General features: G+C 34.0%; 2 protein-coding genes across 5 annotated transcripts; both read left to right on the forward strand.

The window, feature by feature from the left end:
- Positions 1-262: 262 nt before the first annotated feature.
- Positions 263-6,798, forward strand: LOC110879301 (DNA (cytosine-5)-methyltransferase DRM2). 3 transcript variants are annotated; one of them, XM_022127725.2, is made up of 11 exons: positions 263-371; positions 974-1,016; positions 1,129-1,266; positions 1,363-1,431; positions 1,576-1,675; positions 1,756-1,802; positions 1,982-2,140; positions 2,239-2,338; positions 2,661-2,746; positions 4,165-4,896; positions 6,120-6,798. In XM_022127725.2, exons 2-11 carry the CDS (start codon positions 1,014-1,016, stop codon positions 6,552-6,554), a joined length of 1,869 nt encoding a protein of 622 aa, XP_021983417.1. In that variant the 5' UTR covers positions 263-371; positions 974-1,013; the 3' UTR covers positions 6,555-6,798. The 3 variants fall into 3 exon arrangements, with proteins under 3 accessions (XP_021983417.1, XP_021983420.1, XP_021983418.1); XM_022127726.2 differs by lacking the exon at positions 263-371 and adding an exon at positions 426-542; XM_022127728.2 differs by lacking the exon at positions 1,363-1,431 and having other exon boundaries at positions 272-371.
- Positions 6,799-10,334: 3,536 nt separating this feature from the next.
- LOC110879300 (mitochondrial outer membrane import complex protein METAXIN) lies at positions 10,335-16,718 on the forward strand. 2 transcript variants are annotated; one of them, XM_022127723.2, is made up of 7 exons: positions 10,335-10,531; positions 12,929-13,113; positions 13,275-13,609; positions 14,271-14,347; positions 14,469-14,529; positions 16,043-16,202; positions 16,329-16,718. In XM_022127723.2, exons 2-7 carry the CDS (start codon positions 12,948-12,950, stop codon positions 16,511-16,513), a joined length of 984 nt encoding a protein of 327 aa, XP_021983415.1. In that variant the 5' UTR covers positions 10,335-10,531; positions 12,929-12,947; the 3' UTR covers positions 16,514-16,718. The 2 variants fall into 2 exon arrangements, with proteins under 2 accessions (XP_021983415.1, XP_021983416.1); XM_022127724.2 differs by lacking the exon at positions 10,335-10,531 and adding an exon at positions 10,824-10,958.
- The last annotated feature ends 522 nt before the right edge of the window (positions 16,719-17,240 follow it).

Here is a 17,240-nt window from a genome sequence, read left to right on the forward strand (position 1 = left end):
TATAAAATTTCTCTGTCATGTATGTAAGAGAGGTTTTTATAATATACGTAAGAGAGTTTTTATATTATAAAAAAATGATTGTGAGTGAAAAGAAAAGTGTTATATTTGCGCTTTAACCATTTTTTTTCCAACATATCAACGTGATTTTTAGTTATTTTCCTCCGTCGTATCTACAGAAGTTATAAGACGCGTGTAACCCATGATACATCCATTTTATTATTTAAGTTCGTATTTCATTGTTCGATACATGTATAACTTCTTCTGTTATATCTTTTCATAAAAAAAAAAAAAAAAAAAAAAAAAAAAAAAAAAAAACTGTTTCTACAAGTACTCATTTCTGTTTCAGTTTTCGTTCTGCGTATCTATATTAGGTAACAATCTCTGTACTTCTTGATTAGGTTATAAAATCAACAGTATTATATGAACAAATTCACAAATAATGCTGTTGCACTGTTCGATTATTCTTTTTTTAACTGCATTTTCGGCGTTAGCTTTTCAATTGCTGTGATTCTAGCCGATTACGATCAATTTTGGCCAAAATAGTAAAAAATTCATGTTAATCCTGTTAATTATATGATATTGCATGTAAATGCGGTTTGTTAATGCTGTTCAGTTGATCATGTGCTGTGTTTGATGGTTATTTTAGTGCAGTTAGGGTTTCTGTTTTACTGATTTTTGTTTGTGTAGCTTCATAGATGATATGGCGTGCTTTGTTATCTGTTTTAGGACATATTTTTCATATTGTTTGATAATGTGTTGATGAAACCAGAATATGAAGGTTTTGAACCTCTTTTTAAAATGTAGTGCTGTATCTTGTTTGATTTTTTTTATTTTAATTTTCACATAAATTGATGGAATGATGTGCATGCATCCTAATACCTGTAAGATCATCCTTTTGGTTCTTGATTATGAAATTTTTACATTTCATTTTTTTTTTATATTTATGGTGAATCTTTTTCTTTATGTTGGACAGATCGAAAGCTTCTTTCTGCAGGGCTAAAGGTTACAGCGAAATGGTACTTTTTTCTTAATTCCATATATATGTATATACGAGTGATTGCTTGTCATGTTTTTTCGCTTTCACGTGACATACATTACATTATATATATATTGAAATCACTTGTATAGGATCATCACATTTCTGATGGGGAGAATGCGGATATTGATTGGAATACCGATGACGAACTTGAAATCCAGAATATAGGCCCGACGTCTTGTACAACTTTAGTAACTAGGGATGCTCAAGCTATAATTAGCAACGGGGAGGTAAGTTTTTAGGATAATTAATATTAATTATTACTTCTATAGTGATGATACAAGTTATATGGAGCAAGTACATAATATTGCATACTTGAAATCCAGAATATTGGCCCGACGTCTTGTACAACTTCAGTAAGTATGGATGCTCAAGCTATAATTAGCAACGGGGAGGTAAGTTTCTAGGATAATTATAACTTTTATAGTGATGATACAAGTTATATGGAGTAAGTAGGTAATATAGCGTACAAGTTATAAATTTTCTATATTTAAAGTCAGATTTCCTGCGTTAAAATTGACTTCTCTTTATGTTTTCAGGCAAGTTCATCAGCAGGTTCTTCAAACTCCAATCTAGTTCAGCATTTCCTAGGGATGGGGTTCTCTGAGAGATTGGTTATACAAGCAATTAAAGAAAATGGTATATGATATGATTATTCGTTTAAGATCAAGCTTAACTCCGAGATCATGCTTTACAACCTTCTTATTTTATATGTGTAGTGGAAGGTGACACGGAGTCTATACTCGAAACCCTACTTACACACTCGGTGGGTGAATTTTTTACTTTCTTAAATTATTGCATATGTTCATGTAATCTACATATACACATGAGCGTTTTGTTCGGTGTGTAGAATAAAATTTAAGTGGATTGAAATTATATGACTATTTTGCTCGAAAGATATGCAGGTCTTTTAAGATATATATATGTTTTATCATTGTTTTGCAGGCTCTTGATAATTCTCCAGAGGAGCATAACTCATGTGATCTCAGTTATCACCAGCAAGAACAATGTGTAAATAATGATGAGCTGTCTTCTGACTATGATGAGAGTCTTCTTGAAGAATTATCGGAATCTGACAGTTGGTCTTGGTCCGATAGTGAAACTGTAAGTGTGTGTGTGTATATATATAATTATATATAACTGTTTGAAATATCTATTAAAATTGTAAAACATGTATGGAATTTAACATTGATCTTGTACAGGAGAATGGTGATTCTTTGCTTAAACATGAAAAACCAATATCGGACTTGATAAGTATGGGGTTTACAGTAGAAGAGGCTTTGTCAGCAATGGAGAGATGTGGTACGTATGACTGTCGTTGCTATATTTTTATCTACCTATTTGTGGTGAAAAAATGGGTGGGTTTGGGTAGCTGGTCAAATGGGTAATTTTATGACTGTCTTTTTGCTCTCAATCTTTTTAAATTTAAATAGGTAACGCATCACATATTATTATATCAGAAACCATATTACCAAAATGGTTTTATAGTTTCTTTTGAATAAGATGATTCAGGATATTGTAAGCATTTTTCTACTCAATTAACCCATTTCAATTTCAGCTAGTTTTCTATATTTTACACAACTTGTCAACAAATTACGAACTGAATCGACAAGTTTTTATGTAGGTCCTGATGCCTCAATTGCAGAACTAACTGATATGATATACGCTGCACAAATGGCAAAGGCAGACACTGTATTTTTTGAGGAAGAGGTGTTTACTTTTCTTGATAATTCAGTTTCTAAAAAGTAAAAACATATATATGGTTAGATACTGTCGATTTCGACCAGTTTAGTTATGTGAATGGGTTGGTTTGAGTAATCTTTTTTCACTAATTGGTCAAATGGCTAAGATAAAACATTAATTAAATTCAAAAGGAACCATGCCAAATGAGTCAAAAGTAGCCCAAGTGTATTTTCACTGCATTCAACCTCATATATATATATATATATATATATATATATATATATATATATATATATATATATATATATATATATATATATATATAGGGGAGGGTTTAAATGAGAACGCTAAATATTTGTGAGAACCGTGAGAACAAATGAAAAAACCATGAGAACTCGGTCAAAAACAATTCAAATTCAAAATTTTTTTCTGCACTTATCATTATTATTCGAATACAATGTTAGAAATTCAATTTACACGTTTAAATTTACGTGAATTCATAAATAAAGAAAATTTACACATGTGTAAGTTTGCCATTTACACATGTGTAAATCTGCTATATTTACACATGTGTAAAAAATCTAAAAAGAATGATTTTGAAATGAGAAATGAATTATTTGATGTTATAAATTATTGTTTTGATGTTGTATCTTAATTACAATGAGGTTTGTATAAAAAAATTTGGTTTTGATTGGTTTTTTCATTCGTTCTCACGGTTCTCGCAATATTTAGCGTTCTCAAGATAACCCTCCCCTATATATATATATATATATATATAGAGTTCTGTATCATATTTTACACACTAATTATTTATAAAGTAAATCCTTGAGCTTTGGCCAGTTTTGCGACTTTCATCCAAAGGTTTGTTTTTCCGCATCTGGATCCAAAAGGTTTAAAATCTTGCCATTTTCATCCGGCTCGTTACCTCCATACATTTTTCTTCATTAAGTCAGAGGTATTTCCGTCTTTTTTGTTAACTTAAAGGGCAATTCGGTTTTTTCAGGGGTATTCGGTCTTTTTACATAAAAAGAAAAACACCGAATTTCCTTTTAAGTTAACAAAAAAGACGGAAATACCCCTGACTTAACGGAGAAAAATGGACAGAGTTAACAATCCGGATGAAAATGACAAGATTTTAAACCTTTTGGATCAAGATGCGAAAAAACAAGCCTTTGGACGAAAGTCGCAAAACTGGCCAGACCTCGGGGACGAAAATATCATTTTTCTCTTATTTATATATTTAATTTACAAAAATGGAAAGGGTGTTTCGGGCCAACCCGTTACAGTTCACATTAAAGGTTTACCCATTTAACCGGACCTGTTTCCCAACTCACGCTCTTACCTGCCCATATTTGATCAAACGTGCTCCAGTTCTCTTGTTCTCTAACTTTTATCATATTTGATCAGTGCATATTTTTATATTCTTTCTGTTGACATAAAATCAGAAACCCAAAAACTCGTGTGGTCTGACCGCGAAACAGAAGAGGAAATTGTACGCGCTGGAAGCACGCAAAAAAAAGAAGCAAAAAGGCCCACTAACCGAAGAAGAAGAGGTGATTCGTCTTCCAAATCCCATGATAGGCTACGGTATTCCATCAGAATCCAGTGTGACACCTCCTCATAGAGAACTCGCGGCTGCAGCCATCGGGCCTCCATACTTCTACTACGAAAACGTCGCTCTAACTCCAAAAGGCGTTTGGGATACAATATCTCGATTCCTTTATGACGTTCAGCCTGAATTTGTTGACTCCAAGTATTTCTGTGCAGCCGCAAGAAAAAGAGGATACGTTCATAATCTTCCAATACATAACAGATTCCCGATTCTTCCACTTCCTCCTCGAACCATACACGATGCAATACCTTTGACAAAGAGATGGTGGCCCGAATGGGATACACGTGTCAAACTCAACTGCTTACAAACTGTTTACGCGAGTGCTAAATTGACGGATAGGATCCGGAAGGCTCTAGAGAAATGTGGTGATTATCCATCGCTTGAAGTGCAGAAGTATGTTATGGACCAGTGTAGAAAGTGGAACCTTGTTTGGGTAGGGAAAAATAAGGTTGCTCCGTTGGAACCTGATGAGGTGGAAATGTTGTTGGGGTTTCCCCAGAATCATACGCGAGGAGGTGGTATAAGCAGGACTGATAGATACAAATCACTCGGTAACTCATTTCAGGTGATGATTTTTTTATTTTGTTATTTTATTTTAATGTTGTAGTAACTCCACAGTTCTTGTTTATTTATAGAAAATAGAACTGTTGGACTTTAACTTTATTCAACAATTTAGATTATATAGGCTAGGAGTTGGCTACAAAGTCCAAATTTCCTAAAAAGTGTAAAAAGTCATAAAACACCAAGATATCAACCATAAAACACACCTATAACCCACAAATAACAAAATGAAGATTACTAAAACATGATATATGTGGGCTGTGTTTTGTGTTTTGGATGATAAAGCTCTGATTATCGAATGACAAACATTATTGTGTTTTATGTTGATTAGCTTGTTGTGTTTTATATTCATAGTTCTACGAGTGTGTGTTTGAAGTTTTTATGGACTATTATGGTTTGAATATGGTGTTTTAGTGGTCTTCGCTATGTTATTTGTGGGTTTTAGGTGTGTTTTATGGCTGAAATTATAGTGTTTTATGACTTTTTACACTTTTTAGGAAATTTGGACTTTGTAGCCGAACCCCACCCTATATATGTAACTACAATATTGTTTTTGTAATCATAATAAATTAATTATTTACTAAAGAGTAAAATGCCATTTTCGTCCCTGAGGTTTGTTTTTACGCATCTGGATCCAAAAGGTTTGAAATCTTGCCACTTTCATCAGGCTCGTTAACTCCATCCATTTTTCTCCGTTAAGTCACGGATATTTCTGTCTTTATTTGTTAACTTAAAGGGCAATTCGGTCTTTTTCACTTTATATAAAAAGACCAAATACCCCTGAAAAAGATTGGATTGCCCTTTAAGTTAACAAAAAAGACGAAAATACCCCTGACTTAACGGAGAAAAATGGATGGAGTTAACGAGCCTGATGAAAATGCAAGATTTCAAACCTTTTGGATCCAGATGCGGAAAAACAAACCTTCGGACGAAAGTCGCCAAACCTCAGGGACGAAAATGACATTTTACTCTTTACTAAAATATTTACTAATGGGCAAAAAGTCAGGCCGAACCGCCATGTGCTGAAACATATCATTTCAAACCGAATCTGTTTCGACCCGTTACCCAACCTCCCTGCACACCCATCTTGCCACTGGATGTTACAGCAAGTCACCTTCCTTTTTGGAACTTATACAGTAATATTTAGTGATATCTGCATGAGTTTCATAACATAACAATCCTCATTAACCCAACACTAATCATGCATTTATTATCCTCTTGTCCCAGGTGGACACAGTAGCATATCACCTCTCTGTATTGAAGGACCTATATCCAAACGGTATAAACGTGCTCTCTCTCTTCTCCGGTATCGGTGGTGCTGAAGTTGCTCTACACAGGCTTAAGATCCCCTTAAAAAACGTCGTGTCAGTTGAAATCTCAGAAGCCAACAGGGACATAGTCAGAAGCTGGTGGGAACAGACACGGCAAACGGGCAATCTCGTTCATTTGTCTGATGTTCGACAATTAGACGGTGGCCAACTGGAGGAGTTTATCAAATCTTTTGGTGGTTTTGATCTTATTGTTGGCGGAAGCCCATGCAATAATCTTACGGGGAGTAACAGGGTAAGCAGAGATGGACTTGAAGGTGAACATTCTTCTCTGTTTTTTCATTATTTCGACATCTTAAATATGGTTAAAGATATAATGAAGGTAAAAAACTAGTTCTGTGGGCCAAAACTAGGTTGATGGTTCATTTTGTATTTAACTAGAATATCCATGGCCCTTTTTCTTTTTAGTTTTGGTATGCTTTTGGTTTGTGTTTGGTGAAGTTTAGATCAAGACTTGCTAGTAATGTTTGATGTCGTAACAAATGACTTGGGAAGCGCAGACGGGTCTCTGCAGATTTTGTATAGGTGATTATAATATAATATATGCGGATATTATGTGAACTTGTCGTTCATCCGAATTTTGGTGCTTGATAAATATGGTCCATGTGTATTTTCATTGTTGGTATGCATTCAAAAGTATGTAACAGGCATGTTGGTAATCTTGAAGCAGTTGATGGCTAATAATTATAAACAAGTTTGATTAACTATTTATCTTTTAAAATGCGAAATGTATTTGACTTTAAAAAAAATCATATAATAGCTTGAGTTAGACAGTACGAAAAACAACTCTTGAAAACCATGTGTCCATGCTAGAAACGCCCGTTTACAAGGAACCCAAGACTTAAACTCCCATTCAATTGCTAGTTTATAAGGCTATTTGACCGTTTAATTGCGTGGCTATACGGCTGTTTAATTGTACTAGTCAAGATCAAATACTCATTTAGAAGTTGAAACGACTCATGCGACAGGTAGCAGGGGTGTTCATGAAGTGTAAACCATCTAAATGGGTGCACGTATGGAAACATCATTGCATAAAAGAATCAGTTAAACCTTAAAATGTGAGAAAACTATTGAAATAGGAGTGACACGATGTTCCCGCTTAGGCCCTTCGTGCCACCTCAGCAACTCGCAAGGTGCAGGAAGGGTATAACACATGGTCTGGTGGCAACCGTAATCGACAATGTAAATTTCTAAAATCTTCATTAGCAAAATAAAAACATTCAATCATTCTTTTAATAAAAAATGTGGGTAGAAAATAGTTTCTTTAGAAGTATATCAAGTCTGCAAAAACATATCAGTTCAAGTAAAATTAGATTGTAGTAGCAACCGTCTTGATACCAACAAACTTTTTGAGTTTCTTCTCATCTTGGTTAACACTACTACCTGAGCTTGTACCTAACACAACCATTGTTTTAACTTTTTAAGGCAATTCAGTCTATATGTGAAATTTTAATAAACGAGGGTATATATGCAATATTTGTTTTAGATTTTGTAATTAAGAAGGTTAAGGAGATATATCTACTTCTCCCAATGACATATAACTTACTAAATCGCTTTATTCAGGCCACTTGTAGTGGCACGTTATATCACGCCATTTTTGTATATGGCCCCCCCCCATAGCGCCGCCAACACCACTACGGCGGGCGCTATGGGGTGTTTTTTTCCTCCTCCCGTGAAAATCATAGCGGCGTGAGGTGGGGATTATTTCATATACTAACTCACACACACATATATAAAGCCCCATACATATATAATCCCACTACACCCTCTTGTGATATAAAGCCACATAAAACCCATCTCTTACGCGTTTCGTCACTTGTCGCATAACGCCCCCTAAGGGACTTTATGACTATATCTCTTTTGATCGTATTTAACAAATGAATATATGAATAAAAAGTGACCTAATATACTTGTACTGATTCGTTACCCAACCCACCTATTTTCCCACATCTGATATTTTTAGACTACTCTCATTGGTGACCTACCAGGAGATAGGTTGCCATTTGTTAATCTAGTATTAGTTTTCCTAAAATAAATAAAAAGAAACAAAATTTAACCGTCTGGTTACCACTTGTCCAAATTTGATTGGTGCACATTTCGTTCTTAACTACTTATTCTCCATCAGTTTAATTACTCAAATAACTCTTTATATATAAACTTAAATAAAAAAAACAGTAAATATACAATGTTTTCCACTAAAGCTTTTGCTAATGGTAGAAGGAAACCCTTTAGATGTTTAGTTTAGATACCCGAGAGTGTAACATTTAGCGTTTAAAAAAAATACACAGTATTTCTTAAAACATTGTGAATATACCGATATAAATTATATTAAAAACAGATTTCGTTCAAATAAACGTGTTTTTTTAATATAAAATACATATTGATCATTCGATAATTTTTTTTCTTTTGCTTATTTTTATATTTAAAATAATAAACTATTTGCTTCAAAATAAAAAGATTTTAATGTTTTTAATGTAATAAAACATATTCATAAGTCATATTTATTTAATAAAAGGTGGTTTGGGTTGGGTTGCTAAATGTTAGGTTGGGTTGTGTAGATGGGAGAGAGAGAACTTTATTTTTTTTTATTAAAGATTGGGTTGAGATAGATTGTGAATGTGGATAGTGTTACAACACAATACTTGTTAATCAGTAACTTTAAAATAGGGGCGGACTTATGAACAAACATCAGTTCCCAGGAACCCATTCGGTTTATAATTTTTAGTGCAAATATATATAACAAATTGAAAAGAGACCCAAAAGTAAAATATATAGTGAACCCACAAACGAGTAAATTGCCATTTTAGTCCCTGAGTTTTGTCCAAATTTGCCATTTTAGTCCAAATAGTTTTTTTTTGCCTCTGGGTCCCTGACTTTTCCCTTTTGTTGCCATTTTGATCACATACACTAACTCCATCCAAAAACTCTATCTTTAACCAGGGGTATTTTGGGGATTTTCATTTTAAATGTTTTCAATTGCCATTTTGATCCAATTCCAAAAAATCAAAAAAATTCCAAAAAAATCAAAAAAATTCCAAAAAATTCTAAAAAATCATAAAAATTCTAAAAAATTCTAAAAAATCCTTTTCGGCGCGAACCGTTTCGAACCCGAACCGTTTCGAGCTGAACCGTTTCGACGCGAACCGTTTCGACCCGTACCGTTTCAACCCGTACCGTTTCGAAGCCGAACCGTTTCAAGCCGTACCGTTTCAAACCGAACCGTGCCTTATCGAACCGAACCGTTTCGAGCTGAACCGTTTCGACGGTTCGGGTCGAAACGGTTCGGTTCTAAACGGTTCGCATCGAAAGGTATGGTTCGAAACGGTTCGTGTCGATAAGGCACGGTTCGCATCGAAACGGTACGGTTCGAAACGGTTCGCGTCGATAAGGCACGGTTCGCGTCGAAACGATTCAGCTCAAAACGGTTCGGGTCGAAACGGTACTGGTCGAAACGGTTCGCGTCGAAACGGTTCAGCTAGAAATGGTTCGGTTCGAAACGGTTCAGCTAGAAACGGTTCGGTTCGAAACGGTTCAGCTCGAAACGGTTCAGCTCGAAACGGTACGGGTCGAAACGGTTCGCATCGAAACGGTTCGGCTCGAAACGGTTCGGGTCGAAACGGTGTGGGTCGAAACGGTTCGCGTCAAAACGGTTCAGCTTGAAACGGTTCGGGTCGAAACGGTACGAGTCAAAACGGTTCGCGCCGAAACGGATTTTTTGGATTTTTTTTATAATTTTTTAGAATTTTTATGATTTTTTAGAATTTCTATTATTTTTTGGAATTTTTTTGATTTTTCGGAATTTTTTTGATTTTTTGGAATTGGATCAAAATGGCAATTGAAAACATTTAAAATGAAAATCCCCAAAATACCCCTGGTTAAAGATGAAGTTTTTGGATGGAGTTAGTGTATGTGATCAAAATGGCAACAAAAGAGAAAAGTTAGGGACCCAGAGACAAAAAAAAAATTATTTGAACTAAAATGACAAATTTAAAAAAAACTCAAGAACTAAAATGGCAATTTACTCCCCACAAACAAATAAGTTTTTGTGGTCCACTCGTTAATTCGCGTTCTTCTTCTTTTTAACACGAGGTTCGAATCCCATATTAGGCGATTAGTAAATTTTTGTTCCTTTTTCTTTTTAGTTTCTATTTTTATTTTCCTCTTGAAAAAAACCCATTTAGGGTTACAACAATCCACCCATTTAGCGCAGAACAATAAACAAGACTCGCAATAACAACTGAACAACAGCACAGCTCCTCCTCCCTCAGCGACCACCTCCGGCTGTCCTCCTCCGGCCGTCGTTCTTCACAGGTTTGGATGCTTTGTTTTTTTTTTTTTTTAAATCAGGATTTAGGGTTTATAATTTTATATCTCAAATGGTTAAAAGTGCAACCCCCAGTGTTGATGCAACAAGACGTTATATTGTGGATTCTCTTTTAAAAGGGGAATTTTTCTTTTAAAGACACGTACTTTGTGTGTTGGTATGTTGAATTATATTTGATTGTATGATCACTAGAATGTTTTCAAGCTTGAAACATGCTTTTGAGTATCTGAGCTTCATCGTTTTGTTGCCCGAAGTGGTTATATGTTGAATCTTTCAACCCAAATTTGAAGTACAAATGAGTTTATTTGGAGCCCTAGTTAGAAATTTGGTGTGTGATTTGCTTTTTGTATGTAGAATTGGAAACGTTGAGCTTTGATTATGAACTAGACATCAATGTGTTTTTCGGGTTAATATGTAAGCTACTATCCCCTCCGAGTTCGATTCTTGCATCATTGTGCTTTTAGGTTTATTTGTTCTTTTTTTTATTTGCAAAACGCATATTTATTTAGGGTTAAACTAAAAAAACGCATGTTTGTATCTGTAACTTGTGGATGATATGCATACAACCTACTTTAGCCATTATGCTCAGTATTACATCTTTCTATATTTTAGATGAAAGGAACTGTAGGCAACTTGTGTATACATTATTTCTGATTCTCAGCAAATGGATTCGGTTTTTGATTATTTGCAAAAATTATATGAAGTGAACACACCAGTTTGATTCTTCAATGCAACAGCATTTGGGAGTGGTTTTATGGGTTCTGAAATTATTGAAAAGTAGGGGTCAACAGTAACATAACAATTACTTCATCTTGTCATGCTTAGACTATTGGAGGAGATTTAGCTGAGTCATTTGGTTCACTAACTTCCAAAGATGATAGGGAAAAAGTGACTTTAGTGATAAAGCCCGACCTGACCTGACCCGTCTTGACTCAAATTACTTTTGTAAAAGTTTATTAGAAATCACTTTAGAGAAATGTGTTTCTATGGAGACGAAGATAGATAATAGGATAGAAATCTTTAGCGATAAAGCCCGACCCGACCCGAAAATTCTAACGTCGGGTTGAACGAAATTCGAGCGCCTAAAAAAGTGAACCCAGTGGAAAAAAATCCTGGATTCGCCACTGCCCCGCAGCCTTAAAGAAGAAGGTCGGTGGCTGTCACATCATAGTCACCGCCTTCTTTTATATATAAGAAAGTTTGCTCTAAATCCTAATTTGGTTTGGTGGTTGTTTGTGACAGATGTAAACAAAAGGACATGGGTTCGACCCTGCTTCATCTTTTTTCTAAAACTCCAAGTCTCATCCCTTTTTTTTAAACTCCAAGTCTGATCAGTGTTCTGTTATCTTTCTTTTCTCTTTCTTTTTCTTTTACTAGGGTCTGTCCATTTTGATTTATTTAAATTAACTAATTATATTATATTATTATTTAACTTGTATTTTTGTTTTATATTTTGGTTTTCTGTTTTATCTTTTTTTTTATTATTTAAGTAATATCTTTTTACATATTTTTACCAATATTTTTTATACTAATATTCTACCTAACTTTACACTTGAAAGTATTTAAACTTACATTACTTTTGTGGTGATTCGAATACCATATAAATAAACCACTAACTCATGTGTGTTTTTTTAATTATTTAACTAAATAACTTTGTAATTGATAAATATAATGTTCTTTAATACAAAGAAAAATCAAAATTGAAAAACTAACGAACCGAACACGTGTTGATTCAGTTGGTGTAGTGATTGGGGGTACCATATTGGTACCTACCAGTCCCGTAACAAACTGAGTAATATCGATTAAGTTCTCACCGCGTCCCCCGCCGCAAGGCACGGGTTAAATAACTGGTATAAACTTAAAAACCATGGTCGGTGAACCATGGTCTTAACTTTTTATGACCCTCAAGTTTATAGACTTTACATACTCAACCCCAATCTTTTGGTAACCGACACATTGACCCCTGATTTTTGTCTACTTAATAACTTCATACCTCATCTTCTCCAACACTTAAATTCTTTTGTTTAAATTACTTTTAAGACTTTACACCACAACATGTGAGACGTTATACTCTTTTTATCTATTCCTAAGTCCTAACCACGTTAATGCCACTAACGTAATGTGTGTAACAAAGTTAAAAACGCATCACGTCACACGTGGGCATCACGCGTTAATATCATTTTTGTATCACATGTAACGAAGTCACAAACGTGGTTTGCTGCTGCATTGCGTGGCACGAGTGAAAATCTAGTGAAACTAGACGACCCAATTGATAAAAGGGCCCGGTTTGCACACAGGTTTTACAGGAGGGTCTGAAATTGATATAATCCAAATCTTTATTCATTGATACCACTAAACTAACCTAGGGTTTTACACTTTTGTAGAAGAATCTGCATACTACTGATGGATGAATCGATTCAAAATGAGCAGCAACGTTTGACTCTAGTAACCAGAAAAGCATGTTTTGGTCTACCAACAGCTTGCCCTTCGTGTTTGCCTGTTTACATCTATCTCAAACTTGCCAAAGTTCCCTTTGATTTGTCTTACAATCTCTCTTTTCCTGATTCCGGTACGTAATTACGTGATTGCATTTCAGTTTTACGCTTGCTTAATTTGATTGTTAGAAAAAGTAATATTGTGTTTTTTAATTTGATATCAGAGTATTATGCAGTGTAATTTGTGATTTTATGATAACATTATTGACATAGGTTTTGGCTTTCTTTAATCCAGATCAAATTCCTTATGTCGACGCTGATACATATGTTGCTTACAACAATGAAAAGGGTGGAGTAATTGAAAGCTTAAAAGAAGATAACATCGTTAACCTGGACTCGGAAGTCCAGAATCTTCCTGAATGGGTATCGGCACTTGCAATGATTAATTCATGGCTTTCAGATGCTATCTTGTATGAACTATGGGTAGCTTCAGACGGAAGTTCTGCACACAAGATCTATTACTCCGATCTTCCATGGCCAATAGGAAAGCTTTTATATCTGAAGCAAGTGTACAATGTGAAACAATTGCTTGGGATATCGAAAGATAACGCTGAAAGAAGGGAAGAAGAGGTTTGATTTTTTTTTTATTCTGCATGCTTTTTTGTCTGTTCCTTAAACATTCACTTTAACTAAGATGGTCAAACAAGTATGCATGCACAAACAAGCAGATATAGTAAAAGACGAGATTGAATATTTTATGTCGTTAATCCTTACCTTTTTGTGTTTTTTACCAGGCACTCAGTAACTAACTAGTAAGTTTACCCGCCTAGTGAAAACGTATTATATTTGACCCGACTAGTTTTCGGAACAAAATTTATGTTAAAACGTAAACCTCGAACAAAATTTATGTCAAAACGTAAACCAAGTGAAAACGCACATACAAATAAGCACGAAAAAGTATTATATTTGACTTGACTCATTTCCGAAAAAATTTACGTAGAAACGTAAACCAATGTTTATGCTAACACATAAGAATTTTTTTTTAAGTTATAGAATTGTAAACTTGAAACTTTAGAAACCCGAGTGGGCCAAAATGACAATTTACAAAGTTTTTAAAAAGTTGAGGGGATGTAAATGTCAATGCTAAAAGCTGAGGGGGTAAAATACAAAAATAAACTAAAAAACCAAAAAAGAAAAAAACCCACTGTAAGACAAAAAGTTAGTATCCATTTTGTTTCAAGAATTGTTAAATATATATAATGCTTGAATTTGCGGGAACTTTCTGTTACAGATTTATAGGAGAGCTACTATGGCTTACAAAGCTTTGTCAACTAGATTAGGTGAAGATTCATTTTTTTCTGATAACAGGCAAGTCATGAGATGGCGAGATGCTACTTTATTCGAAATATTTTCATTTTTTATTATCACTAAAAAATCCTCTAGCTAATGAATTGACTGATATGCCTGTATGTATGTTTATGTATTGCAGGCCAACTAGTTTGGATGCTATTTTTCTTGGGCATGCTCTTATTACACTCTATGCATTACCGGTCAGTATCAATCATCCTATTGTATCAGTATAAATGTCTTATATTACATTCATGTTTTGTTTTTCGTATGTAGTTAGTTACATTGACTACGCTTTATTATTCTCCAGTTAGGTTCTTTCTTTGTCCCCTAGGCCTTAGTTAAACTCTGTTGATTGAAGCCAGGTAAATCAGATCAAGTAGTTAAATAAAAAACGATCTGTTAATTGTCTAGTTGTAATATAATTGTATGTTCCTTTTGTCAAATTTCCACTCTTCTCATTCATATATATCTGCTCCGTTCATAGTTCGTGAATTTGTTAATTATTGAATTTCCCAAATCTGAACCTCACCAAGCAACCAATGTTTGAATGTATTTAGTCAAACTCCTGAAATCATTATGTCATAAAACAATTACAACACTTGCACGAAGATAGGGTGATTACTGATTAGATTAACAATTTGAAGAACAATAGTTTACAGAAGGAGATAAGAATAGGAGTAACGGTAACATGAAGATCTTTGACATGTGAAATCGGTACTGAGTTCGTTTTTAAAATCAAAATCAACTGAAACTGTCTGAATTCGTTTTTAAAAACAAAATTGACTGAAACTGTCTGAATTCGTTTTTAAAACCAAGATTGACTGAAACTGTGATCTTGGATGTTGACATGAGATCCTGGATACCTATACATATATAGACACACCGTCAAACACGTCTGTACATGTGCTCCTAATTCCTATATCTATCTTTATAGATGTATATGTAGGTGTGGGTGTATATATGTACATTGATATATGTATAACATATGTATCATGTATGTGTGCATAGGAAAAACTGTAGTTGCTATCATTGTTACCAGTACCACCAAACAAACTATTAGTTTCTATATGTAGAAACAAAGCATGTGCTGTGATAAAGATTTTTTTACCTCATAATCACACTTCTTAACGAGGACAAAAAGTGGCAGGTTTCATGGTAAAACTAGTGGTAGCTATATTTTTTTTTTATTACTCTCTGTATATATACACCTATGTATTCTTTCGTAAAAAGCTTTTGTCGATTTAGTATCTTAATTTATGTATAGTAGTGATTTTGCGATGTCGTTTTTCTACTTCTTGTCTAGAGCATATACTGTGTATGTACGTAGTAACATATATGTATTCACACACATGCGCATATATATGCGTGAGTGTGTGTGGCAGTTTGTTCAAATATTTTCAATGTTATGGATTAAATTTTATCTTTGTTTGTGGAGATGATTAGTCTGTAAATTTTTCAAGTACTCTACTGGGCCCGATTAATATCCAAACTGCATAAGCTGCCTATCAAGTCTGGAAATGTTATAAATCGTTAGTATTCATATAACTGCAGTTCTCTCTTTTTTTTTTTTTTTTTTTTTTTTTTTTTTTTTGAAACATTATTTCAGTAATGAAACTTAGTCCTCATTTGCTAATGTTCAAATGCCCATATAATCAAAATAGTTTGAATGAAATATTTCACCTTTTTATTAAATATAAATATTTTATTTTACAGGAAACATCAGTGCTTCGTGGGAAGCTGTTGGAGCAAGCTAACCTTGTCCTTTATGCTGATAAACATAAAGCGGAACTTTTAGATGCCGCTTCCTCTTCATCTTCTGATCCATCATCATCATCATCGTCATCTGTACCAAGAAGAGGGCCTTCAAACTGGAGTAAGTTTTTGAGTTCTACAAATTCTTATTTTATTTTATTTCTACCCATATATTATAAAAATGAGTTGTTATGTTTTATTTCTGGTTTTCATATCATACTAAAAGGTTCACATATTTTAAACCTAGGTTCAAAACCGAAGAGCCAGCCCAAGAGGGAAAGAACACAGGAAGAGAAAATTTTTAGAAGAAAGGCGAAGTATTTCTTGATTACTCAGATGGTTGCGGTTCTTGTTTTTCTTAGTCTTCTTGGTGGATCTGAAGATACTGAAGTTGATGATGCCGATGGTGATGAGGGTTTTGATTATGAATAATAAAACACGAAAAGCGTCTTTTTGATCTTTGAAGTTACCTTGTTCATTTCAGTTTTTCTGTTATGTGGAAATTTTTGAACACATGCACATACATTCAACTGAGTTGTGAGAAATAGATGAGATAAACCTGAAGCAGGATAGTTTGCTTCTTGGTTCTTAAAACAATTTTAAGATTCAAAATGTGTTTTGTTTCATGTTCCATACTCATTATTTTTTAGTTCATATCAATTTTAATCATTTAATTTAGTAAACATGGTTTGATAGATAATGTTGAGGAACTCAAAATAGCCAGGTCAATTTAATTCACTTTAACATAAAAGGTAACTATTTACACATACATGTGTTATTTTTTCATGAAAAAAATTACATGTTAACAAAAATATATAAGAGTGCTACTTGAGTTAAGAGTTAAAAAGGGGTGTTTTTCAAAAGTACAAATCATTTAAAAAACTATCAAAATAGGGTACCCACTATATGGATTAGAATCAAATATTTTTTTGGGTCCTAATATTAATACATGCTAAAATTTTATTTACACATAGTGTATACGGGCCGTATACAGTTATACGGCCCGTATATAATAAAATAAAACTAACAAAGTCTGTGCCTTCAGACTTTGTCAGTTTTTTTTCATTCCATACGGCCGTATAACTGTATACGGCCCGTTTACACCATGTGTAAATAATTTGCCTGGTCGTATACAATGGATACGAATAATTTATACGGG

The sequence above is a fragment of the Helianthus annuus genome, chromosome 9 (assembly GCF_002127325.2).
Source record: "Helianthus annuus cultivar XRQ/B chromosome 9, HanXRQr2.0-SUNRISE, whole genome shotgun sequence".
In the NCBI taxonomy this organism is placed as follows: Eukaryota; Viridiplantae; Streptophyta; class Magnoliopsida; order Asterales; family Asteraceae; genus Helianthus; species Helianthus annuus.